We start from the raw sequence: 27,480 nt of genomic DNA on the forward strand, positions 1-27,480 counted from the left end.
AGGCATTTCTGAGGGTCCAGTAGAAAACAAGTGCTGTAGTCTTGCTGGAATAGTTTTTTCTAACTCATCACCATTTGAACAGTTTATCTCTAAGGCAGGTCTCCCTCAGTCTGTTTCATTAGAAAATTTGAAAAAGTAAAAGTGGTACTGAAATTGAAAGATTATTTAAGCTAGCAAACCCCTTCAGTTTACATAATTTCGAGAGGGTCCTTTTCATTAGTGCCTGAACCTAAACTGGAAACTTGTCTTTAATTTCAGGAGGAATATTTTTTCTTTATTCCTGTCTCAAAATAAAAAATAAAAAGGGTTGGAGATGTAGCTCAGTTGTTAAATGCCCCTGGGTTCAATACCTGGTACCAGAAAAAAAAAAAAAAAGGGGGGGGGGACAAGTAGGCATTAATCAAGTAGAAGCAGATTGGGACATTCCAGCAAAGGGGAAAAGCAGGAGAAATTCTTGAAAGTCATTGTTGCCAGTGGAAGTTCAAGACAGGAAATTGTGAGGAGGCTGGAGAAATTGGTAGGGTTGGTTTCCACATTGGGTTTGAACTTTGTATAGCTGTCTGTGAAGAGGCATTTAAGGGCTTATTGCAGGTCAGTGATAGGGTTATATTTCTATGAATTTGCAGAAGGATTACCTTAGCAGATAATGTGAAGAGGACAGACTTAAAGATTTTTTTTTTTTTTTTTGGTGGAATTGGGAATTGAACTCAGATCTTTGCACATGTGAGGCCAGTGCTCTACCACTGAGCTATATCCCCAGCCCTTTTTATTTTTTAATTAATTAATTAATTTTTGGTACCAGGTGTTGAACCTAGGAGTGCTTAACCACTGAGCCACATCCTTAGCCCTTTTTAAATACTTTATTTAGAGACAGAGTCTTGCTGAGTTGCTTAGGGCCTTGCTACGTTGCTGAGTCTGGCTTTGAACTCTTGATCCTTGTATCTCAGCATCCTGAGCCGCTGGAATTACAGGTGTGCACTGTCACACCCAGCTTTATTTTTTTAATGTTTAGATAGGGTCCCACTTAGTTTTTTTAGGCTGGCCTTGAACTTTTGATCCTCCTGTCTCCTAAGTCTCTGGGGTTATTGGCATATGCCACCACACCCACCGGATTTAAAGAATTTTGAGGAAGGTAATGGCAGTGAGGATGAAGAAAAGATGGATACAATAGAAATTAATTTGATCATAGTGATTTAGCCTGTTGATGTGAAATTGGTGATGAGCTCTTGGTTTTGGGGGAAGATAGTAGTGCCACCACTTGAAACAGGTAGTCTAGAGAAGAGGAAGTTGGTGAGGATGAGGGGTTCAAAATTTACTTTGGGGACAATTTGAGTTTACTTGGAATACTCAGTTCACTTGGAGTACCTATGAGATACCAGGTGGAGAAATCTAGAAAGTGGATTGATTGTGTGAAACTTGGGGCAGAGGCTTGGTCCAGAGATCTGTATTCATAGTCATCAGCATCAATGAGAGGCAGAAACCTAACCTAGAGCGCAATCTAGGGATGGTGTACAGCAAGGGAAAACAAGTGGCTGAGGAAGAAGCTTTGAGGAACTAGTTTCAGGGAACTGTTGGATGAAGTCGCCAAAAGAGAGGTTAATAAGAAAAAATGAGGAAAATTTGGAAAAAGTTATATTGTAGGTATCTGAAGAATTAAAGATATCAGTGTAGCAGAAAAGTTACAAATAGAAGAATGGCCTTTTTTTCCTCATTCCAAGTAGTGATTACAGGTATTTCTATAAAACTGGCCATGAGCAATATGTCTTGTTTACTCTTTTTTTTTTTTTTGGTACTAGGGATTGAACTTTGAGACAGGGTCTCATTCAGTTGCTTAGGGCCTCACTAAGTTGCTGAGGCTGGCTTTGAATTCACAATCCTGTTGCCTTAGCCTCTGGAGCCATTGGTATTATAGGTGTGTACCACTGCATCTGACTTGGCTACTCTCGTGAATGGAGTTTTTCCTGCTTTGTACTGCACAGGTTCAGGGGCTATAACTTTATATGAATGGATGTCTGCTTTTGGAATTTAGGACTCTTATCTGCTGATTTAGACGTGAGGTATTTTAGGAACTTTTATTATAAAAGTAATACAAGCATATTGTAAAAATGAAAAATACAGAAAGGTTATTATAAAAGAAAATTAAGCCCATCCATAGTTTACATGAACCACTTTGAACATTTGATATGAAGCCTTTTGGTTATATTTATTTATTTAAAATTAGTCTTGGTTGGTGTCACAGTTTCTTATATACATAATTTAAATGGGCAAAGTTCTGTAAGGCTTGTTATAAAGGTACAACCCCTTGATTCTTTTTCCTACTATTTCCTGTTCCCTGGAGGCAAACACTACCAACTATTTATAGCTGTTTCTTTTCTTATGTACCTTCATATAACTAAATAATATGCTTGTATTTCTGCTGCTTTGACTTTCCAGTTTGGGGCAATGCCTGTTGATTCCCATTGTGGAAGTGAGTATGTTGTCCCCTCTCATCACTGCTACCCCAGATCCACAAGTATCCTGTTGCTCTGTGCATATACCTATGTGTTTGTTATTTATTGTTTTCATTTATAACTATGTAATTGTTATTCACAGCTAAACCATGTTGAGAATTCTGGTCATTTTCTATTTTGGCACTTGGTTCCTATTGGACTTATCACTGAGTCAGTGCTGTGCTCTTGCCCTGTTTTCTCACTCCCTTCCCCATCAGGTGTTATAACCATTTACTTGATTGGTGATACCCCTCTGGAGCTTTCTGACCTACTTCAGTATGGACTGGTTGGTTTCTCTGCCTCAGTTACTTCTCATCCTGCCATTACTATTTTTTTCCCCTGGTAGTGGATCGAACCCTGGAACACTCTACCACTGAGCTGCATCTCCAGCCCTTTTTATTTTTTCCTTTGAGACAGGGTCTCACTAAATTGCCAAGGCTAGCCTCAAACTTGTGATCCTTCTGCCTCAGCCTCCCGAGTAGCTGGGATGATAGGTGTGCACCATATACTGTGCCCATTATGTATAAGGCATTTGTATTCATAACTGCTTTCTAGCTTATAGTATTGCTGTTGAGATGTCTAGAACTATTCTGATTCTGGCATTCTGGGTTTTTCTCTTTGGAAGCTTCTAGTATTTTCTTTTTATGCTTGGTGTGCTGAAACATTTTGTGTAAAGTACGATAGTTCTATAGGTTGGGTATTCAGTGGACACTTTCAGTTGGAAACTTGTTTCTAGGACATTTTCTTAAATTATTTTGATACTCTTCTGTTTTCCATTTACTCTTTTTGGAATCCTGCTGCTGATGCTTCGGGAACCAATTTGGGGTCTAGGGTTACTGGGGTTCAGTATGGTATTCCTTTATTGATTCACCAATGTGCTTGGAGGTTCCAGTCCAGAGGCTCTCTGTTTTATGATCTGTATAGATTAAACCTCTAGTACTTTCCCAGAATTGGAGAGAGCTAGATCCCAGCAACACCAGAGGGAAAGTAACGTTGAGAATCTGTTTCTTAGACTTTAACGACCTTCATTCTTAGTTCTGGAGTTACCTGAGTCTCGAGTACTTTATGATTTCTGCAGTACCACTTGGTAGCCTTAATGCTTTCCCTCTGCTGGCTTAGAATTCATTTTTTTCTAGCCTTATATATCAGTCTTTGTCCTTTTGTTTTCCAGTTTTTAAAATGTGTTCTGTGTTCTTATTCTCTTTGTCTCTGTGGGTTTATGGCTTTGAGGAGTTGGGGTAGACGGTGTAGTTAAATACACGTGTTCCATCTACTACCTTTAACCAGAAGTCCTTGGTTCATTTACATATGCATTTTTCCCCAAAGTTGAGATTGTTGTGTTCTTCCAACTTTGTATTTTTAATGTAATTTTATCAGGTAAATAATTTCACCTGTCATTAAAAATTATTTGTGAATATTATTTTAATAGCTATATGAAGTTACATCATGTGGACCTACAACTGTTTGCTTTATTGTTCTACTATTTTTGAGTGTATAAGCTATGTGGAGGTTTTTAAATCATGCAAAAATGAACAAAGTTAGACATACAGTTTTTTAAGTAATTTAGACTAAAGCAGGATTTGATAAACTGTGGCTCACAGACCATGTCTGACTTTCTGGCTGGCTGTGAACTAAAATTGTTTTTTACATTTTTAAAGGATTATTAAAAATACAAAGAAGAATATGTGACAGACCACATGTGGCCTGCAAAGTCTAAAGTGATTACTATTTGGCCCTTCACAGAAAAATTTGCTGACCCCTGATCTAGAGTTTTAGAAGTGAAATTAATAGGAAATATTAAACCATTAAGTAATACTTATAGTCTAAACTAAAAAGAGTATAACTAGAAATAATGATTATTACAGCTGGGTGCAGTGGCACATGCTGGTAATCCCAGCAGCTCAGGAGGCTGAGGCAGGAGGATCATGAACTCAAAGCCAGACTCAGAAACTTAGCAAGGCCATAAGCAACTCAGCAAGACCCTGTCTCTAAATAAAATATAAAAAAGGGCTGGGGATGTTGCTCAGTGGTTAAGCACTCCTGGGTTCAATCCCTGGTACAAAAAAAAAAAACCCCAAAAAACAAATACGGTATTACATTAAGGAATATTTATAATGTAAATCTGCCTCATGCTTTCCTCCTAGTTTGGATAACTGGTGTGTATGTGATTGTACTTTTTTTTAAAATGCACTTACGTATGTGTGTCTATATGTCTAAATATTTAGTTTGGTTTATTTTACACAAACAGAAATCTGGATACCCCTACCACTTAAAACAGTATAACACTTAACGTCCTGCTGTGTCTCTTACAAGCAGATCTGTCTCACTCTTCTTTTAATGACTGCATAATACTCAATAGTATGAATCCATAAAAATTCATTTAGTCATTACCAAACTAAAAATATGTGAGTTATCTCCAGCTTTTTGCAATTAAAAGTAATGCTGTAATTATTGTGTTTTTACATTTATACAAACTTTTTTGAGCATAATGTTGAGAAGAAATTGTTGGGTCAAAGTAGTTGCACAAAATGCATGCTAATTTGCTAATTTTATCCTGAGAGTGCCCTTTTTCTATATCTACACCAATACTGGATATTATCTATCTGTCTTTACTTATTACCAGTTTCATGTCAGTTTTAATTTTCTGATAACTAAGACATGGAACATCTCTTCACTTGCTTACTAGCCATTTATAGTTCTTCTGTGGATTGCCTGATGTTATAAACATTTCTAAGGCTTAAATGAGCACAACTATATGTTTATTTTCTAAAAATGGCACTCTGATTTATGTTTCTCCAAGATTGTTTTTATCACACAAAATTTTGGAAATGTTTGATCTTAAAACTTGTTATTTCTTTTTCTAAATGGCATTTTTTTTTTTTTTTTGTAGGTAATTTTCGTTCTGCTCTCAATGATGTGATGGCTGCCAGAAAGCTAAAACCCTGCCACCTCAAAGCCATAGTAAGAGGTAAGTCTTATAGAACTGTAGTATGGAATAACCAACAATAAAAAATTAAAAAAAAAAAAAAAAAGAACTGTAGTATGGTTATCATTATGGAAAAGCTGGTATTCACCTACCAAAAACTGACATTTAAAGCTTTGATGTTAAGGTAGTAGGATACTTCCTAGTGAAGTTATCTTATTTTTGCACTCTTGATATTAAGCTCCTGTTCCTTATTAACAGCACCATGCCGCTTTTGAAAGAAAATACTCTAATCCTTTATTTTATAAGAATTTGTATAGAAATTGAGACTCCTCTTTTTAAATTTGTATTGAATTAAAGTAATTACAAAAATGAATTAAAGTAATTCCAAAAAGCTACATTCTGATTTTTTTTCCAGATTAGCTGATTGAAAGGCAAAATCTTCAAATGCCTTGTTAATTCAGTGAAAAGATAAGTTACAGGACATTTGCTGATAGCTCTGATGCTGAGATGGCCCCAGATTATTTTTTCTCTTGTAGTCCGACCTTTCTGTGTAATAATAGTGCTTGTATTTCTTTTATACTTCACTTTTTCTTTGAGAACTTCATAGATGCTTTGCACACTTTTTTCATCACACTTAATCTTCCCTGCATTCTTATGACCAGCTTAAAATGCTTTATTAAGTTATGTTTCTTTAGGTGTTCATGGCTAAGGGATAGTAAGTAGGTCCTTGTCTCTCAGCTGTATAGAAAGAAGTTACTAAATAAAGATTGGCACATAGAAGATTGTCCTGTGGAATTAGCCTTAGGCTAGAAACCCATAATCCTGAATTCAGTTGTTGATTTTCTCTTATAATGTGGCAGTAGGAAGATACTCATTCTGATGTTAGTTTGTTCATCTCTGAAAGATGGGGTTAGGTTCCTTTGACATCTAAGCCTTTATAATTCTGATAGTTTGAAATTCTGTGGAAAGGCTAAAGAGGCTAACTATTAGAGAAAAACATACATGATTGCATTAAAACATTTTAATAGAAGAGGCAACTTAAACTAATGGTCATAAGGAACAAAATTAGGAGAGACCTAACATCTTTGGTCTTGTTACTACCATGATGAATGGCTGAAGCAAACTCTGCTTTCTGTCTGTCTTTTTAAAATCATCTGAGATTGGCTTTATTATTTCCATTTGCATATGAGGAACCTGGAGCTTGGTGATATTCAGTCTTTTGTCCTAATGGAATGGTGAATGACAGAGCCAAATCAGTCTGATTCCAGAGCCTTTGCTCTTTGCTAGTAAGCCTACTTTTAGAGTACTTTATACCAGGGAGACTTAGAGGAATTTTGAGCTGAATAGGCACTAGGGCATTTCTGATGTATAATACAAAAAAATATTCTTCTTTGGGGAATGAAGTTCTCTTCAAGGGGCTGGCTGGTAGCTGGTAGCTGGTACGGGATAGGTATTGTTCAAGGCAGGGCTTATTCATGTATGTCATTCCTAGATCTTAAGGGCCCTGGTTTCTGTAGGTGCCCTGTGCCATCTGGAACTGAAACACTTTGCTGAGGCTGTGAACTGGTGTGATGAGGGGCTGCAGATAGATGCCAAAGAGAAGAAGCTTCTGGAAATAAGGATTAAAGCAGACAAGCTGAAGGTTGGTAACAGCAGACAATTGGCTTTGGCTAATTTGCATTTACCAGATTGCATCTCTCAGGTCATTGTAAAAACCTGGGTGCTGGAGATGTAGCTCAGTGGAAGTGCATGCTTTGCATGTGTGAGGCCCTGGGTTTGATCCTAGCAACACATACACACATAAATAAATAAATAAAAATAAAGAAACAAAAGAAAAGAAAAACAGATGGGTGCTGTTGTGCACGCCTATAATCCCAGTGACTTGGGAGGCTAAGGCAGGAAGATCTCAAGTTTAAACCCAGCCTCAGCAATTTAGCGAGGCCCTAAGCAACTCAATAAGGCCCTCAGGAACTCAACAAGACCCTGTAATAAAATATAAAAAAGGGCTGAGAATGTGGCTCGGTGATTAAGCAGCCCTGGGTTTAATCCTTGGTACCAAAAACAAAAAAGAAGAAAAAAAGAAAAGAAAAACAAAACAAAAAAATCAGTCTCTATTCTTGGAACTCTGTAGAGGACACAAACAAGTAAATTGAGGTAAGCAAGAACATACAGTATTGTAGTAGTAGTATATGCTAGTGGTATCTAACTTTGCCCTCCTGCTTTTCCTCCTCCTCATTTCCTGACCTACAGTAAGGACTCTGTAAAAAATTGACTTTTGGAGCTGGAGTTGTAGCTCAGTGATAGAGTGCTTGCCTAGCACATGCAGGGCCCTGGGTTCAATACTCAGCACCACATAAAAATAAAAAAATAAAAGGTATTGTGACCAACCACAACTAAAAAATAAAATATTTTTTAAAAATTGACTTTGAATTGAATATGATTTTAATAAATAGAAAACAACATAAGAGTGCCATAGTTTATCTGTATAGTGTAGAGCTCTTGAAATAAAGAAGAAAAAAGGACAAGCTGAATATTTAAACAAAACCTTAAGTTTCTAAAGCACAACTTCCAGTATTAAGATACCTATTACTTGCTAAAACAATGCCACATTTCTGACACATAAAAGCCAAAATGATGATAAAACAGTAATAACAACAGAATACCATTAATACCAAATATATTACCCAATATTTAGATAGTATTTACTATGTATATGTTCCAGGCTCGAGTTTAAAATTTTCACTTATTTAAACTATCTAAACAACATAATACCCCTATGAGGTAGGGGCTGTCACTATAAAGGTAGCTAAAGCACAGAGAGATCAGGAAGTTGCCCAGGTCACACAACTCTGCTGAAGTAGACTTCAGATGCAGGCAATCTGATTCAGGGCCCAGGCTCTTGGCCACTGTGCAATACTGCCTCATCTGTCTGTTCAGTACAAAGCCAGCATGAAACTTCATGTCTCCTTTTCCTGGCTTAAATATCTCCTCACTGCTTATTCTATGGAATTGGAAATTTTAGTGCCTGGAGAATCTTTAGCCAGTCCTGAACAAGGAGTCCGAAGTCATTCTCATCATTTGAAATATCAGAAAAGATAGATCTCTATGGCCTCACCTGGTTAAGTAAACAGAATTATAAGCCCAGGTAACTGGGGGTTTCTAACATTTCTAAAAGTATATATACAGGAATGAATGTCCAGAGGGCTCCTGTGGAAGGCTGTGGCCACACCTGTCCATAGAAAACCCAGAGTGGACTTAAGTGAAAGTGTCTTGGTCCTGCAGCAAAGGTACACTTTAGGGGAGATTTCAGTGCCCAAAAGCTTGACATCAGATATAACTGACTTTGTTTACTAAATAACTGAATTATTCTCAAAAGTCTTAGTATAAATTGATTCTGGGTTCATTTGCACTTGGCATATATAAGCACTAGATTTTCTGTGGCTAAGTTAATGCCAGAGAAAGTAGACTTCAAAGCAGTGAGTTTTGCTAAAATAAAGTGAGGATTTTTTAAAATGGATCACCTTGTGGGAAGATTTAATAATTCTAAATGTGTAGGAACCTAATAACAGAGCTTGAAACTACTTGAAACAAAAATTGACAACCCAAGGAAGGAAAAGACAATTCTACAGATAGATGGAATTGATGATATCCTTCTCTCTCAGTGATTGATAAATCAAGTAGATAAAAAATAAACAAGATGATATCACTGTAAAGAGTTGACTAAAAGATCTACAGAAATTCTCTCCTCCATAAAATCAATGAGAAAACTGGCAAAAATGGTCAAAATCAACTTTTCTAGAATTCTGGAAATGAACCAAAAGCTTGCAGCAGGCTAGGAAGTGTTGTTCAAGAAACATGACTAATGTTCTATGAACTTTTTAACTATAGAAATATTGATGAGGTTGTGGAAATAACATACAAATGAAGTTCTAACCTTTTTGTCTCTAGGTTTAATTGCTCTGTAAAGGGAAAGCTAGTGGGGAAGATAAGAGGGAATTTCCTAAGTGAAACTCATTCTGTTCCCATGGTACTTGAAAGCAATTGCACTTGGAGAGTCTTTGTGAGCTCAAAATCTCTGGAGTTCTTTTCGTTTATTGTGCAAGATGGTGACCTGAGAGCCTTGCTAGTAGCTTGTGTGAACTGAGAGCTCCTCTTGGAGAGGATAGGTAAAGGTAGAAAATCAGCTTGACCACGAAGGGACAGCTTCTTGAAGTCTGAAGAAGGACAGATAATTAGGTGCTTGCCTGGTGTGCTGCTTGCTTTCTTGGTGGTACCTGTGGGTAGAATTAAGTGTTAAACATGACATTTGGAATTTAACACTAAGGAACAAAAAGCAGCAGTTCTAGGACTGATAGCAACTGTTTTCACATAAATGGAAATGGAGTGGTTTGACCTCTCTTGCTATATTACCCATTGACTGACTACAGGAAATACAGCATAGCAATCATTTAGTATACTATTATGTTTTCAGAACTAAAACTACTCGAGGTCAAAAAATAATAAGAAAAAAGAAAAAAACATAGCCAAGAATAATAAGAATAATAAGCTGTAGTAATAAGCTGGTGACATTTCAACTTGTTTCAGTCCTATCTCTCCCTTCCCAGTTCCCCAGTAGTTATGAAAGCTAGTAGTCCATAATCATGGTGAAAAAAAAGTGGCCTGGTGGCCACCAGAAAAAACAAACAACATTACAGTTCCTTCAAAGCCTTATTCCCAAGTTATCATTATTCGACCATCTAGTAGATCCCTAGAAGACCCCGCTTATAGGCTGTCTTTATATGACCCAACTTGGAGCTCACCCAGTATGGAAAGCTTTTTCAGATAGGGTATGGTAATAGGGAGATTAAAAGGGAGAACATTCATCAGAAACCATTAGAGGAATTATTTTAAGATTCCACATACCTGCAGCACCAGTTAGCATTTAGTACAGATAATGAAGGCTTACTAGAAAGCTTAAAAGTAAAAGCTAGGGATGAGATTCTGAAGGGGCTTTGAAAACCTTCAGTATTCCTGGGAATCTAGAAGGTTACATGTATGCCAAGGGTGTTACATATGTGCTTAGAAAAGGACTTGAGAGGAACCTAAACTCTCACCTCTGGCTGACCAAGCAGGAAGTGGCGGCTAAGGTAGAATTGTAAGCTGCTCAAGTAAGTGTGTGTTGAAGGTGTGCTCTGGCATGTGCACAGAGCCTCTAGGCAGCAGCTAGAAGACTTACTGGCTCTGGTATTTGTGGAAATCTGTGCTCAGTTGTTAGCTGACGATCAAATGGGTAGAGATTTTAATAGTCACATATGACAGAATACAGACATTTTACAGAATTAGTTGAGAAAAATCAATAAACAGTAACAGCAACAATAATAAATCCAGGAGTGGATGGTCAAATATGAGTTCTAGAGTTGCCACATTATAGTGTCTGTTTGGCTGGCTGGCTGGCTGGCTTCCTTCCTTCCTTCCTTCCTTCCTGGGGATTCCTTTATCTTATTTTTTATTTTGAGACAGGGTCTTACTAAGTTGCTGAGGCTTGCCTTGAATTTGCAATCCTTCCTCAGCCCCTTAAGTTGCTGGATTTACAGGTGTGTGCTAGTGTTTGGTCATTAGCAAAAAATTATAAGACATGCCAAGAAATAAGAAAGTATGCAGATGGGGAAAAGTCAATGGAAATTGTCCTTGAGGAAGCTCAGACATAGAATTTAAATGCCAATGAAAAAGAAATTATTTAAAAAGAACCTAATAGTATTTCTGTAGAGAAAAAGAACAGTAACTGAAATGTAAAATTCACTAGAGAAGCTCAACAGTGAATTTGAGCAGGCAGAAAAGAATCTGCAAACTTGAAGATAGTTTGAGAATGGGGAAAAAGAAAAAGAAAGATAAAGAAAGACTTAGAGGCCTTTGAGATGCCATGAAGTGCACCAGTGTAGGAATAACCGAGGTTCCAATTGGAGGGGAAAGTGAAAGAAAGACAAAGGAATATTCGAAGAAGTGATGACCAGAAACTTGTCAAATTTAATGAAAAATAATAATTTGTACATCCAAGAAGCTTAACAAACTCCAAGTAGGATAAATTTAAAATGGCCTATACCTAGACACATCATTATCAAACTGCTGAAAGGCAAAGAATCTTAAAGCAGCAAGAAAGACTCTCCATGTATAAGCAATCCTCAATAAAATTAACAGCTGATTTCTTACCAAAAACTATGAAAGCCAAATGGCAGTGAGATGACATAGTCAGAGTACAGAAAGAAAAAAAAAAAAAAAGAACCTTAAGAATTCTATATCTAGCAAACCTGTTCTTTAAAAATTAAAAGAGAAGAAGAAGTAAAAGTATTTTTCTTGCAGATGATATGACTTCATGTATAGAAAATCCTAAGGGATTCAGTAAAAATTTCTTGGGACTTACAAGTTGAACAAGCTTGTAGGTTTTAACATCAAAATACAAAAACCAGTTTTATACATTAGACTTTTAATTAACACTCCAAATGGAATTAAGAAAATAATTTCATTCATATTACCGTCAAAAAATAAAATACTTAGGATCAAGTTTAACAAAAGTAGCATAAAACTTATACTTTGAAAAATACCAAACACTGTTGAAAGAAATTAAAGAAGATGTGAATAAATGAAAGATAAACCATTTTTTTCTGGATTGGATCTTAATAATTGTTAAAATGGCAGTACTTCCCAAATTGGTGTGCCAAACCGTATAATCTTCTATTTTTTAAAATTAGAACATTATAATTATACACAGATCATACAGTCTTCATCAAAATTCCAACTGGCTTCTTTGCAAAAATTGACAAGCTGATCATAATATTCATTTAGAAATTCAAGGGACACCGAATAGCCAAAACAGTCTTGGGGGAAAAAAATTAGAAGACTCATACTTCCTAATTTCAAAATGTACTACAAAGCTATAGCAATCAAGATATTGTAGTACTGGCATAGGATAGACATGTAGATCAGTGTAGTAGAATTGAGAGCTCAGAAATAAATACCATTTGTAGGGAATTGATTTTCAACAAGGGTACTGAGGTTATTCAGTGGGAAAAGAATAGTCTTCAAAAAGGATTCTGGGACATCTGGATATCCACATGTACCAGAATGAAGTTGGATTCCTACTCGAAATTATATAAGAAAGGTTACTTCCAAATGGATCAAAGAGCTAAATGTAAGAGTTAAAATTATAAAATTCCTAGAATGAAACATAGGCATTAGTCTTTGCAACCTTGAATTATTATACAGTGGTTTTTTAAATATGACATAAAGCCCAAGTAAGAAAAGAAAAAAATAAATAGGACTTCATCAAAATAAAACCTTTTTGCTTTAGAAGGTTCCATCAAAAAAATGAAAAGATGATGGAGATTATTTTAGTAATAGAGTGCTATAGCACATGCAAGACCCTGGGTTTGATCTCTAGTTCCAAAAAAACAAAAACAAAAACCTCAAAAAAGTGAAACTTTAAAAAATTTTTGGTACTAGAGACTGAATCCAGGGTTTTGTTTTTGTTTTTGTTTTACTACTGAGTCATATCCCTAGCCCTCTTATTTTTTATTATGATTTATTTTATTTTATTTGGGGTATCGAATTGAACCCAGGGGCACTTAACCATAGTGACACATCCCCAGACCTTTTTTATATTTTATTTAGAGAAAGGGTCTTGCTTAGTTGTTTAGGGCCTTGCTGTGTTGCTGAGGATGACTTTGAGCTACAGTCATCCTACCTCAGCCTCCTGAGCCACTGGGATTATAGGCAAGTACCACTGTGCCTGGCTTATTTTTTTATTTTTGAGAAAGGGTTTTGCTAAGTTGTTGAGGCTGACCTCAAACTTGTGATCCTCCTGCTGGGATTATAGTCATGCTCCACCACATCCATCTATCTGGAATATATAATGAACTCTTAACATCTCAATAATAAGAACTCTATTTTTTAAATGAACAAAGGATCTGAACAAACATTTCTCCAGTGATGGTACACAAATGGCCAACAAATCCATAGAAAGAAGCTTAATGTCATTAATAATAAGGAAATGCAAATCAAAACCACAGAGAAATACTATTTTACAACCATTAGGATGACTATACATTTTTTTTTTTAAAGGAAACTAAAAAATGTTGACAAGGATGTAGAGAAATTGGAAAGCTCATACATTGCATTGATGCTGATATTGTTGAAAAGTTTGGCAGTTCCTCAAAAAGTTAAACAAAATTACCATGTGTTTCAGCTGTTCTACTCCTAGGTATATACTTTCAAAGAATTGAAAACAGTTATTCAAACAAATTCTTGTACCTGAATGTTCATAGTAACACTGTTCACACTAGTCGGAGTAGAACAGTCTAAATGTCCATCAGTTGATGAGTGGATAAAATGTGGTATATCCACTCAGTGGAATATTATTCAGCCATAAAAATGGAATGGATTGATTCATGCTATATTGTGGATACCTCAAAAACATTATGATAAGTGAAGGAAGACAGACACAAAAAAATATCATGTATAGTATGACTCCATTTATATGAAACATCCAAAATAAGTATATCTATGGACATAGCAGATGGTTGCTAGGAGTTGGTGGTGAGAGTGAATGGGAAGTGACTACTTAATGAGTATGGGATTACCTTTCAGGGTATTGAAAAGGTCATGGAGCCAGACAGAGGTGATGATTGTACAATATAGTGAATGTACTGAACGTCTCTGATTGTATACCTTATGATGGTTAACAAGTTATTTTTTTATGTGACTTTCACCTCAATTTTCAAAAATTAAATTATTTACCAACCATAAAAGATAAATTTATTAATAAGTGGAACTTGGTCAACAATGAAAAAAAATTCTGATCTACAAAGACATCATTAAGAAAATTAAAAGGCAAGCCATAAAATAGAAGAAAACATTTGTAATACTACATTTAATAAAGGATTTGTACCCAGAATACATAAAGAAATCTACTCAACACCAAAAAGACAAAACACCAAAATTTTTAAATGTGGTAAAAAAATACAGATATTTCTCAAAAGAAGATTTACAATAAGCACATGAAAATATAACAACATAGTTAATCATCAGGGAAATGTAAATTAAAACTCAAGGATGCCAGGTGAGGTGGTGCACACCTGTAATCCCAGCAACTCAGGAGGCTGAGGCAGGATTGCAAGTTCAAGGCCAGCGTTGGCAATTAAATAAGACACCATCTCAAAAAACAAGTCTGGGGATGCAGCTCAACGGTAGAGCTTTGCCTGGCGTGCTCAAGACCCTGGGTTCCATTCCCAGTATAGAAAAAATAAAAGAAACCTCAGTGAGATCCCAATTCAATCCTATCTGAATAGTCAAAATTGTAAAAAGATTGACAAAATCAAATATTGGTGAATATATAGAGCATCTGGACCTTTCATACATTGCCAGTGACACATAAAATAGTAAAACCACTTTCGAAGTCAAGTGTTTTATTTTGGACACTTATCCTGTGACCTAGCAGTTTCACTTCTATGTGTCTGCCTAAGAGAAATTGAAAGGTGTACACAATAAGACTTATATACAAATGTTCATAGCCTTTTCCTTATATAACAGCCCAGAAACAGGGTTTGTGTCCAACAACAGGAGAATAGATAGGCAGATTATAGTATGTTTATTCAAAGAAATATTATTTGGCAATAAAAGGAAAGAAGCTTATCAGTGATGGGTTGGGAGGGGGACTGACTACAAAGAGGCAGAAGGGATGTAGAAATGTTCTGTATCTTGATTGGTCTTTTAGGCACCCGGGTGTATACATTTGTCAAAACTCATTGAACTGTGCCCTTAAAACATGCACATTATATTTCAGCAAAATTATTATTTTTTTAGGTAGTATAAGCCAGATGTGGTGCCAATACTCACAAAACTGAGGTGGGAAGATTATTTGAGCCCAAGAGTTCAAGACCATCCTGGGCAGCACACTGAGACTCCATTTCAATTAAAAAAAAAAAAATACCAAAGGGGGGTTATAAACAGACAACCAGATAATATGCAACAGAGATCATCTATGGTCTGTGCAGCCTAAAATATTTACTGTCTTGCTTAACAGAAAACATTTGCTGACTCCTACTAATGTATAGTTCTGAGGATGAAAGCAGAAACAATGGGTATTGGGTAGATTAGCAGGAAAAGAAAATCTGAAGTATATTTCTGTAGAATGTTGGTGTTTTTCTGTCATGGATTACAATTGTTCAAAAGGCAGAACCTCTGATAGGTTTTTGTCCTAGTTTTTTCCATTGTGTTATCCTGTACTCCAGCCAAACCAGGGAAGTTGAAATTCCCCATGAGGTGCTCATCTGCCCTGTGTCAGTTCCTATATGGAGACTGCCCTTTCTTCTTTGTCAGTCAGTCTTCCTTGTCTAAGCCTGCTTCCTCCGTTGGGCATGGTCAGTCACTGCCTGTGTTTCATAGCACTTGGTTCACTCCAGCAGACTAACACAGAGCACACCTGTTACATGTGTCTCTTCACTGGTCTGTACCTCTCAGTAGACTGTGAGTTCCTTGAGTATGGGAACTAGACCTTAAACTTCTGCCGATAGCACCTCACACCTTGGTGTGTGCTTTGTGCATGTTTATTGAACTGAATCAGCCCCTGGCAGCCCTCAACATAGGAGCATGGCTTGAACAGAGTCCAGAGAGGCATTCATTCAGGCATAGGCTGCAGGCGGGGGAAGAGGAAGCAAGTTCCCTGGGGCTGATGTATCTGAATTTCATCTCCAGCGAACTGAACAGAGGGATGTGAGGAAAGCAAAGTTGAAAGAAAAGAAGGAGCAGAATCAGAATGAGGCTTTACTCCAAGCCATCAAGGTAAGTTCTCAAACCTTAGGTCCCCCAGTCCTGCAAAATCCACTAATCCTGTGATGCCTGCTGGGGACCTTTCTTACTGGAATGACTGTGTTCATTTTCTTTCTGCTTTGGTGAAGCAGTGTGACAAAGGAGCCCCGGCTCTGGAGTCAGACCCCCCCGAGTTGAGTCAGCTCTCCCACTGTGTGAATGTGCTGGTCTCTAACATACTGAGTACTGCTCTGGGTCAAGTGACCTCTCCTTTCATCTTCACTACAGCATCTGAGGGGGGTCTTCTTGTTCCTGTTCTGCTAACTGTTGAAATAGCCTCAGAGAGGTGAAGAAACCTCACACAGCTAATGAGTGTCAGCCAGGGCTTTGCTCTTCATCACTGTGTTACACTACATCTTGAGAAGCTGAATTTTTAGGATGTTGCTCTTTTATAACAACAACATCCTGCCTCCCTTTTCCTCTGTTTCCTGCATTTTGAAATTTATGTACTGTGACTCAAATCTTGCTTGAACCTTGTTAGTGCTGGCTTCATTTCCATAAGGTACATAACACCTGTTGAGAGATTGTGGGGTGGGTTTTGATTTGATTTTTTTGTTCAGTTAAATTATCCACACATTTAAGGTACATGTTTGACTTTAAGAATTTAACACTTCTAAAATGCCTCCACTTATCTTTCTAACAAACAATCTGTTAACATGTATTAACAAATAGAATATAGTATTCCAGATTTCTCATCTCATTCACAATGAAAGATTTGGTCATTTTCTCAAATGTAGCATATTGGAATGCTAGACATTTACATACAGACTTTTTTTTTTTTTTAATTTGGTTTTCTCCTTTAGTCCAACCCTGCATCGTAGATTTCAGTATACATGAGAATTATTCTCAATAGAACACAAGCCATACTTTATTTATTTTTTAAACATATTTTTAGTTATAGATGGACACAGTAGTTTTATTTATTTTTATATGGGGCTGAGGATCAAACCCAGTTCCTCACACGTGCTAGACAAGTGCTCTACCAGTAAGCTGCAACCCTAACCCTTACTGATGGTTTTAAGCAGGATCAGCAGACTACAGCCATTGGAACACAGCTTTGACTGTTCATATATTATTTATGGTAGTTCTCACACTACAATAGCAAATTTGATTAATTTCAACAGAGACTATTTAGCACACATTATCAGATTCTTTAAGAAAGTTTGATAGTCCCTGTTTTATCAAAAGTAATTCTGATTGCAAATGATTTCCCTTCATGTGCTAAACTTATAAACCTCCACACATGTACATAAGAGGTGACCCTTTTATTTAGACCCTCGATTGATCCTCATTTCTTTATCTGTCAAGATAAAGTCTGTATACATTTTTTGTAGTATCCTATGTCCTAGCCAAATTGAAACACTTGACATTTTTGTCCAGGCTACACTCTTGATCTTTTCTTTGTCATTGCACATGTTGTTTCTTGTGGTGGCATATTATTCTAATCCCCTACCCCCATCTTCTCTGCCTTTCAAAGTCATCATTCAGAGCTTAGCATTTTCCAATACTTCCAGCCCCAGGGTGAATTATTCCATTGTCTGCAGTTCCACAATTGTACTTCTTACTTTTTATTGTAATTATTTCCATAGCTGTCTCCCCACTAGACCATAAACAAAGGCTTAAGGGCGGGAGGTGGGGGGAACCATGTCTGCTCCTCTCTGTGACATGGTCCACATGGCAGATACATGGTAGATGCCTAGTGAAAGTGAGTTAAACAAGTGGTGCCTACTGTGCCTGGCCAGTCCTCAGGGATCGTGATGATTAATCTTGGGTAGAGCTGGCCCTCTAGGAGCTTACGTTGTTAGATTTCCCTATTTCAGTGAAATGGATTTCTGTCTTCCCACATAATAAGGTTCTGGTGTGTGCACGTTTCTGTCTTTAACCCAGGCTAGGAACATCAGGCTCATCTCTGAAGCTGCTGGTGAGGATGAAGATTCAGCCTCAGAAGGTATAGGTGAGATTTTTCTGGATGGACTTAGCTCTGAGAATCCCTATGGAGCCAGGCTGAGTCTAGATGACCAGGGAAGGCTAAGCTGGCCTGTGCTCTTTCTGTACCCGGAGTATGCCCAGTCGGACTTCATCTCTGCTTTCCATGAGGACTCCAGGTAATCACTTGCCCCAAAACCTTCTGCTCTGGCTGGCATTCTCTCTCCCTGCTGTCTTTGTAGTTAGGACAGGTTGAGAAGGGAAAAGAATAGTTCAGAGGGTTTCATACAATCTGATTTGATATAACTTCTCTATCCTATAGCTGAGTGAACTTCTGTTAACTAGGTTTTAAAATTTTTTTTTTTTTTTTAGTTATAGATGGACATAATACCTTTATTTTATTTGTTTATTTTGTATGTGGTGCTGGGGATTGAACCCAGTGCCTCACGCATGCTAGGCCACAATACCAGCCCAACTAGGTTTTAATGATAGATACAAGTCTCATTGTCATATTGCCTGGGCTGGTCAGTGTAACACCACAGTATAGTGTTTGCCAAAGAGTGGCACACCTCTGGTGAAGTGTGAAATCATTTTAGGTAGTACACATATAGTAATTTAAGTGTATATTTATTAGAAAAAATATAGATAGCACATTTATCTTGTGATTTCATAGGGTTAATGCTTAGAATATGGCTAAATATGAGAAATGTTTTTAACTCTTGAGTCTGTTTAAAGAAATTATGTCATAGATAAGTGATATCTCACTACCGTCAGAATGGATTAAGCCTGTTTTGCGTTTTATACATTCTTTTTGTCTCTCTGAATTGCTGTCCAGGGACTGATGTAGGAAAGTAGATCTTGAGTTTTTGATACCCAGAAAGTATATGTTACATCCTTAGGTTTATTGATCATCTAATGGTGATGTTTGGTGAAATACCCACTTGGGACTCAGAGCAAAAATACCGCCCTGATAATCTGGAGGTAAGAGAAGTTTTATTTTGTTCCTTTATGAGATTTTATTTTGGGGAGGGGACAAAAGGAGAGAGATTGACTGCTTTTTTTTTTTTTTAAATTGTAAGATATATATAACATTTTTAACAGTTTAATCATTTTAGGTACACAGTTCATTGACATTAAGTAGATGCACAGTGTTTTCCAATATTATCTCCACAACATTCCATAATCCCAAATTGAGATTCTTCACTTATTAATCAATAACTCCCCATTCTTCCTTTCCCCCAGCCCTGGCAACCACCATTCTTTCCTATTTATGAATGTGACTGCTCTGGGTACCACACATAGTTTGAATTGTATAGTGCTTGTTCTTTTGTGTCTGGCTTATTTCACTTAGCTAGTATCTTCGGGGTTCATCCATGTTGTATTATATGTCATATTATTGTATGTGTCATCCTTCCTTTTTAAGGCTGAATAATATCCCATTATTGGGATTAAAAAATAATCAGTTTATAGTAGAAAGAATTTATCTTTTTGTAATCATTTGAAAGCTAAGATGCCAACTAATGTCCTAAATTCCTATACTTGTGTATGTGTTTCTTACAAGGACATTTTTCTTCATAATCCCCAAATAGCCATCAAAGTCAGGGATTACATTGGCGGCACACTGCTGCTCTTTGATCCTTGGGCTCTACTCAATGTCCTTCCCAGCCCATGGGGCCTTTCAGAACCATGCTGGGCATTCAGTGATCATATCCTGTAGTCTCCTCTGCATAGAAGTGTTCCTCAGACTTTTCTCCAGTTTCTTAACTCTGTGCAGATTGTAGACCATTTGTGGAGTGCCTGTCTGTGGTTTGCTTCATGTTTCTGTGACTGCATTTGGGTTCTATATATTCAGTTGGACTATCACAGAAATAATGCTGTGTTCTCACTGCATCCTATCAGGTGGTACCTGATTTCAGTTTCCCCCTTACTGAAATTCAGTGATTGCCTGATGGGAAAGGGGTCTGCCAGGCTTCTCTAATATACAGTTATTCTTTCTCCTTTATGATTGATAAGTATTTTATAGGGAGGAATTTTGAAATGATGTAAATATCCCATTGTTCCTCAAACCTTCAATATTTTTTTTATATCAGTAAATTTATGGCTTATTCTTTTATTCAAATTTCTTTATAATGTGCTACTCTGATTATTTATTTTGTGCTTAATTGTCCTAGATTTGGCCAGTGGGAATCTTCAAATTTTGTCCTTTTGACTTACCTCCATTTTTTAAGCACAAGATGTTCCAAGTTCTGAATGTATTTTCCTTGCCCTAGTTCTGAAGTCAGTCATTTCCCCCCAGGAGCCTTGGTTCTTTCTAGTGGAGAATGCTATTTAGAAGCCCAAAGCTCTGTGCCTTCTCAGTGCCTCCCTGCTAGAGAGCATGTATATATGTGTGTGTAAAAACATGAGGTATCTCCAGTTCTAACCCATCACTACAGGATTTGTTTTTTCCTTTCTATGTTTGTACCAATGACTTTAGTATTCTTAATATACTTAACTTGTCTAATCATCTCCCCTGCCTGTCACTAGCACTGGTTCCTCTCCTCCATGGAATAGTCCTCAGCCTTTCTGGCCTCCTGACTCTGTTAGGCTGCTGCCCCAGCAGGCTGCCTTCCTCATCCTGTGCAGGATCTGACATCCCTACTTTCACACTCCTCATCCTGCTTGGGTTCTTGCTATACAACAGGCCATCCTCTGCTGACTGGTTGCCCTCCTCACCTGCTTTTGTCCTTATAGTCCACTTCAGCTGTCCTACACATGGACATGCTCTTCATCCCACTTGGGCTCTGACCCACCCTGAACAGCCATCTGAGAGGGAAGCCCTTCTCACCTTGCTGAGGCTGGCTGGCTCCCAGCAGGGATCCCTCCTCCACTGGTCTAGCTCTGACACCCCTCCCCCTGACTCTCCCACGCAGACACCTGCTTAGTTCTTTGCTCTGGGTTACCATGGCTTTCTTCCCACCCCACAGTGGCTCAAGGACTAAATTGTTAGGGAAGAGAAGGTTATATGGGCCTGGGCTTGAGCCTTGGCTTCTCTCTTTACTACTGGTGACATTGAACCTTGGTTCTGTCTTTGGAGAATGGAACTGCTAGCCTTTCTCACGGTGTTGAGGGGAGGACTGAATGCAACACACTTGGTCCCACAGCTGTGGAAAGGGGGCATTCAACCAACAAGGGTTGCAATCTCCTTAACTTGTCTCTGGGATTGACCTTAATATGCCTCTGGCTATTGAAGCTCTTGGTTTCTGACTCTGTTCCATTAATCTTATAGGTCTACTTTGAGGATGAGGATGGGGCAGAACTATACCAAGTACCTCCCAAGAGCACCCTGCTGCAGGTGCTGCAGCACCCCAGGTGAGCAGCTCTGTGGGTCTGAGTAGACTGGGGAAGATGCTCAGGCACCTCCCCAAGGGTACAGCCAGTTTCTCATTCCTCCACTCAGCGATCACCTTGTACTCTCCTCCCTTCTGCGCTGGCACAAAGCTGTGTGAGACAGCAGCCATGTGGGCTGGCCAGGCCCATGAAACCCAGCTGTTTGCCAGACAGCTTGCAAGGTGATGACAGCCACTGCACTACAGTCCTGATGCCCTCAGGCCAGGGCAAGTAAATAGGCTGGTCTCAGATGGGAAAAGCTGCCTGGCTTTTGTACCTGAAGGTAGCAGAATGGAAGAGGCTTCTTTTTTTTTTTGAGCATTTATTTACTATTTACTAAGCATTATTTTTTTATTATTAGTTGTTCAAAACATTACATAGCTCTTAACATATCATATTTCATACATTTGATTCAAGTGGGTTTCCTAATTTTTCTCTTGTCTCCTGATACTGTCATGTGAAAGAGCATTGGCTTTTGAAGTCAGAAACCTTCATTCACTGACCATGTGACCCTGAGCCCACTATGCCTCCCTGGGGCTCTTCCTTCATCTCTAGAATAGGAACAGTAACTCTCACCTGTGTTTCTCAGGCATTTGAGTACCACTGAGCCAGTAGGAGTCAGAGTGGTCTTATAAACTACATAGGATAAGCCCTCTGCAATAGGGTATCTTTGTCACTAGCAGTAGCAGCAGGTGGGATTTGGCGGTTGTCTCTCATCTGCTTATATGAGAGTGCCCTCAGCATTAGTAAGTTGACTATTAGACTGCTTTCTTTAATTTTGAGCAAAGAGAAGGCAGGCAGGTTCTTTTGCGCTTAGGTTAAAGGAGCCCAGTGTTTTGGGGAGAAAGAAGGTGGCTGGGTGTGGTAGAAAATGAGGCTGAAGAGCTAAGTTAGAACCACACATGAAGCATAAACTTGAATGCCTTGTTAAGGCACATCAACTTTATACCCTGGTAGTGTATGGAGACACGGAGGTATTTAAGTAAACTGTACATAGTAATGTAGAGGTTTGAAGTGTACTCTTGGGTAAGCCCTAAAGTATGAGGGGATGGGTTGGAAAAAGCTTTAGAACAGATGGGGGATAGGTGTTGGTGAAGTGCTGACTGAATTGGTAAGAGCCAAGGTCTAGCTGAGCTTGATGCTTCTGATTTGCCTTGGGAGGCAGGTAGGAGAGACTCTCCAAATTTGATTAGTAGTTCTCTTAGTGGTATTTTGTTGTGATCCCAAATCTTCCTTCTAGTTTATGGACAGAATATCAGCTGATCATTTTCTCTGTTGTTAGTAAATTGCCCAGAATTCTTAAGGCCTGAGGTCCACCTTGTACCCCATTTCCAAAAAATAAAGCAGACTGATCCATGGAGGAAAAGCAATTTCATACTTTTAGAAAATGTAAATGGTATTAGGAGTGATACTTAGGCTATCTGGGATGGGTTTCTGGAAGCTCCAGACCCTGAACTGGATGGAGCCAAGAAACAGACCCCTCTGTCCAGAACCAGACACTGGATAATGCAAACAGCTTTAGACCTGGGAGGCCAAGGCCCTGCCCATCTCTCTAACCTGTCTCACTCCATTTACTTTATGTTCCAGCGATAGCTTTATACTCTGGTAATCTGCACCTCCTGGCTTTTGCTCCCCTACTCCTCAACCCCTTCCCCAAATTAAAGCCATGTTCCGACATGGCATCTTCTAGGGAGCCTTTCCTGGTTCCCCACCCTGTAGAGGGAATTGTGCCTCCTTGCACTGAGGCTGTGTTTCACAAATGCTTCTACAGTTGTGCTTGCTGCCCTCAGTTGGTTCTTTATTTCTGCCCCCATCTCCCAGGATTGAACCTGAGAGCAAAGGACAATCGTTTTTTACTTTTTTCCTCTACGTTTTTATATGTTCTTTTTTGAGGGGGGATGGGGGGCGGAGTACGAGGGATTGAACTCAACCACTGAGCCACATCCCCAGCCCTATTTTGTATTTTATTTGGAGACAGGGTCTCACTGAGTTGCTTAGTGCTTTGCTTTTGCTGAGGCTGGCTTTGAATGCGTGATCCTCCTGCCTCTGCCTCCTGAGCTGCTGGGATTACAGGTAATCTGTACATCCTGGCTGTATGTTCATTTTTTAATCTGTTTTCAACACAGGGCCTAGGTTGTCCTTGTCACTCACTGACTGCTGAATGAATAAATGAAAATGTTTTATGATTTTGTTTATCCACGGATAAGCATTGATGCTGGAAGACTGGCCTAAAGGTTCTGACTAGGTTGTAAGGGGAAGAATGTCATGCTAGTTTTACAGATTTATAAACAGCCAAACAAATAAATTTGCCAAACTTGGGTTTTAATGTTTACTCATATCAAAGGTTCACCTTGAATGCTGTTGGGAAGGGCCATGGATGATTTAAGATCATAATTTAGTTAACCCCCTTTCTTTGTGTGTTTACTGCAGGTACTCTGTAAAAGCCCTGACACCAGCATTTCTGGTCTGTGTAGGATCCTCTTCTTTTTGCAAGAATTATCTCCGGGGGAGGCAGGTACACCAGATAAAGTGACTGAACCAGACTGTGACAGCCAGCCTTCCTGGATCTCCTGCGTCACCTGCCTCTGCCTGGAATTTAGCTCACTTAAATCAGCAGGACACATCCTCGGTCCAGCAGTGTTTTTTTGTCACCCCAGAGACAGTCCTTCCTATCTTCATGCTGGAGGAAGGATGAGCCTCTGGCCAAGTACCGAGCTCTGGCTGTTTATCACTCTCCTAGTGGATACAAAACTCTGTGCCTTGGTTGTGATGTCCTTTTAGTAGTGCATCTCAAGAGACTGTCTGCTGCTGTTACCACAAAAAAACTCACTGGCCTATGGAAACCAACTCATGATACGACGTGCTTCTGAACCTTCGTGGTGTCAGGCACCTTAGGAAAGAACACTCTTCTAAGTCGGTAAAACCAGCTCTGTGTAGAGTTGTAAGGCCTTAAGGCTAGGATCCTTGGTACCCCTTAGAGATTTGCCAGTTTCCCTGGTCTTTGCAGTGTGAAAACTCCAGTAGACTTGGACAGTGGTCTCTCAGTTTCTCTCTGGTTTTCACATTTTAGGGTTTTATGCCTTCTTGTTTGCCTGTTTGTCTTGAGTGGGGTCTCGCTATGTTTTCTAGGCTGCTCTCAAACTCCTGAGCTCAAGTGATCCTCCTGCCTCAGCCTGCTGACTGCTGGGAACAGGCATGCATCATTATTGCTCCTGGCTAGGCTTTTAGTCCTTTTAAAATAGAAAATCTTTTTGCATCTTGGATCATTGTCATAGGTTATATTTTTGTCTTCAGCTATTTGGTCCCCATGTCCTAGAGGGCTTTGTGTATCTTTACTGGTAGCTGTGTTACTTCCTGCAGTGGCCACCCCTTCCCCTGATGGGAGTGTACTTCTTACTGCTCGTTCAAAGTGATGTGAGCAGATGGGACCTGTGCTTATCCAGAAGCTTGAAGAGCCGGTACATGGTGGCTTGTGCTCTTTGACTCTTCTGTGAGATCCCAAATAGGGGCATTGCCTTCAGCTTGAGTGACAGAGTGGGAAGGCACAGGGAGCAGAGCCCACGCAGCCTGCTAGAAGCCATTGATTGTATCATGAATGAGAAATAGATGTTTGCTGAGATTTAGGGTTGTTGGTTACAATAGCAAAGCTGACTAATACTTCATTAAACTGAAACCAGCTGCTGTCCTACAGATGAGCTAGTTTGGGGTTTGTCTCGTGTGCATCATTGTTTTTGGAAGAGAAATTGGCTATGGAATATTTACAAAGAACCAGACAGCTTTCCTTCCAGGTACTGGTTCCTGCCAGGCCAGGGTCTTTCCCAAGCCTGGTTTTGGCCACACTTAGGCCATCCTCTCTCACTTCAATCTGTCTCCTTTGTAAGAACTCAGAATTTTGGGTAGAGGGCTTAACATGTAGTCAGCAACAACCCCTGCAGGCATTGAGGGTTCTTGTAGCAGCTGTCACTGGCCACCTCACTGTTGTGGAGCACAGTAGGCTCCACTGTGCCCTCACTCATCTCTGATTAGAGATGCCTGCACAGCCTCCTTCCTAGACACTGTGAGACTGAGATGAAGTGCTGGATGCCACCAAATTGTACATTGAAATGTACCTGAGAAGAGTTCTGTGACTTTTATCCTCAGCACCCAGCCCTCTCCTTCGGCTCTTGGCAGGCTAGGCCATCAGCCAGCTTCTTGCTATACCTTCTCTTCAGTTCCTACTCCCCTCCAACAGCTGGGGCAGAGGGAAGAGAGGGACTTAGAAGACAGTATTAGACCAGAGGTAGAGCTCAATGGCTGCTACTTTGCTATGAATGTGGGTGGGTTAGGGACTGCTGCTTGGAAACTGCTTCACCTGTAAAATGATGGTGACACCAGCTTATTGATGGCACTTCTGTGCAATAGTACATGTAAGTACCTAGCTCAGTGCCTGGCCTGTACTAATTCAATGGCTCTTCACTTAAGCACACTGTATCCAGGGGCACATCTATGCAGACAGGTAGCACTAAACCAGGGATTCACAACCAAAAGTAAGATTGTCTCCTGGGGGACATAATTACTTGGTGGGTGCTACTGACATTGAGTGTAGAGGCCAGAGATGCCTCTAAACACCATATGGTGTACAGGACAGCCCCCACAAGGAATTATCTGACCGGAGTTGTCAATAATGCTGAGATTGAGAAATGCTGCTCTAAACCAAAAAGATAAAATAAACACTATTAAAGACCATGTATGTTGAAATACTTTTAAAGTAACCATTCCATTAAGTACTTTTTCAGCCTCTCCCAGGCTATCAATAGGGGTGCATAGAGGATCCCATGTCCATTGATTTCTTAGTCATTTGTGCCTAAGTCATCAGCACTTATTAAAGGAGGGCTCTGACCCTGCAGAGACAAGATCCTGTATTAAAGGGCTGTAACCACATAGGAAGTTGGGATCCAGCTCTGACACACTGTGGGCATCACATGACATTCTTTCTCTCTGAAGTTTCAGATGGAGAAGGGAAATGGAAGACTGGATGTTTGCCATGTTCTCTGGTTCTTTACAATTTTATCCCCATCCTTGATGTGAGAAGCAGAATCTGACCCCTTCCCATCAAGGTTCAGTGTGCAGTCCTTGCAGAAAGTCCACAAAGAATAGAGCCTGATAAACCATTGTGTGGTGGACATACCAGGCTCAAGGTGTGTATGCAGCTGGAGAGACGCTTTTGTGGCTAGAAATAAGCCCACAACAAATTCTGGGTTAGTGGGCAAGTTGGTGCAGCCTCCTCACTGCTCTTAAATGGGACTGAAGAAATTTATGTGGTCTAGGACAATCCCTGTCATATTATGATGGTCTACCCCTGCTATATGAGTGGCCTGGAGAGATCCCTAAGGCCCTATGCAGTTCTAAATTCCAGGTTTAGGAGCCCTGAGTATGGGGGCTTGGGGGTATAGCCATGTGATGCCTCCCTGTCAGTAGGGACTGGAGCTTGGAGAGGTATGTGGCCAGGTAGTGCAGCCTCAGGCTGTTAAGGCCACACAGCACAGGTTCTAGAGGGACAAGAAGCAATGGTGATGGGTTAGCAGCTACAGAGCCAGGTAGCAGGAGTCAGTGACCTACAGGTTAGTAAAGGACTTCCTAGAGAAGAGGCTAATGTTGTAGTCTAAGCCATAGCTGTATTTGTTGAGAGTATGTCACCCATGATGTCTAATATCATCTGCCTAAACCTCTAGATGTTCAGCATGGCCATGTCCAACATACAGAGAAAATGACCAGCTAAAGCAAGACAAGTCAGAAAAGATCAGAGCACATCTCTCCTGATGCCCTCTCCTACCATGACCAGTTATGGTCATAACTGAGGGAATCAGATGGATCCTGGTTCAAGCCCATGTGGTGTCCAGGGAAAGTTCTTTAACCTCTCTGAGCCTCATAATCCTCATAATCTCTGCAAGA

At 39.3% G+C, this 27,480-nt stretch overlaps 1 protein-coding gene across 1 annotated transcript in view; it reads left to right on the plus strand.

The window, feature by feature from the left end:
- Nucleotides 1-26,274, plus strand: part of Ttc4 (tetratricopeptide repeat domain 4) — a 29,153-nt gene extending 2,879 nt beyond the window's left edge. Inside the window, exons 4-10 of the mRNA XM_027944929.2 lie at nt 5,380-5,457; nt 6,933-7,057; nt 16,141-16,227; nt 18,142-18,359; nt 19,080-19,161; nt 21,449-21,531; nt 23,980-26,274. Of these exons, the coding sequence (XP_027800730.2) occupies nt 5,380-5,457; nt 6,933-7,057; nt 16,141-16,227; nt 18,142-18,359; nt 19,080-19,161; nt 21,449-21,531; nt 23,980-24,082 (776 nt within the window). The 3' untranslated portion in view covers nt 24,083-26,274. The remainder of the gene's footprint in view (nt 1-5,379; nt 5,458-6,932; nt 7,058-16,140; nt 16,228-18,141; nt 18,360-19,079; nt 19,162-21,448; nt 21,532-23,979) is intronic.
- The last annotated feature ends 1,206 nt before the right edge of the window (nt 26,275-27,480 follow it).

Source organism: Marmota flaviventris, chromosome 10 (assembly GCF_047511675.1).
Source record: "Marmota flaviventris isolate mMarFla1 chromosome 10, mMarFla1.hap1, whole genome shotgun sequence".
Taxonomy (NCBI): Eukaryota; Metazoa; Chordata; class Mammalia; order Rodentia; family Sciuridae; genus Marmota; species Marmota flaviventris.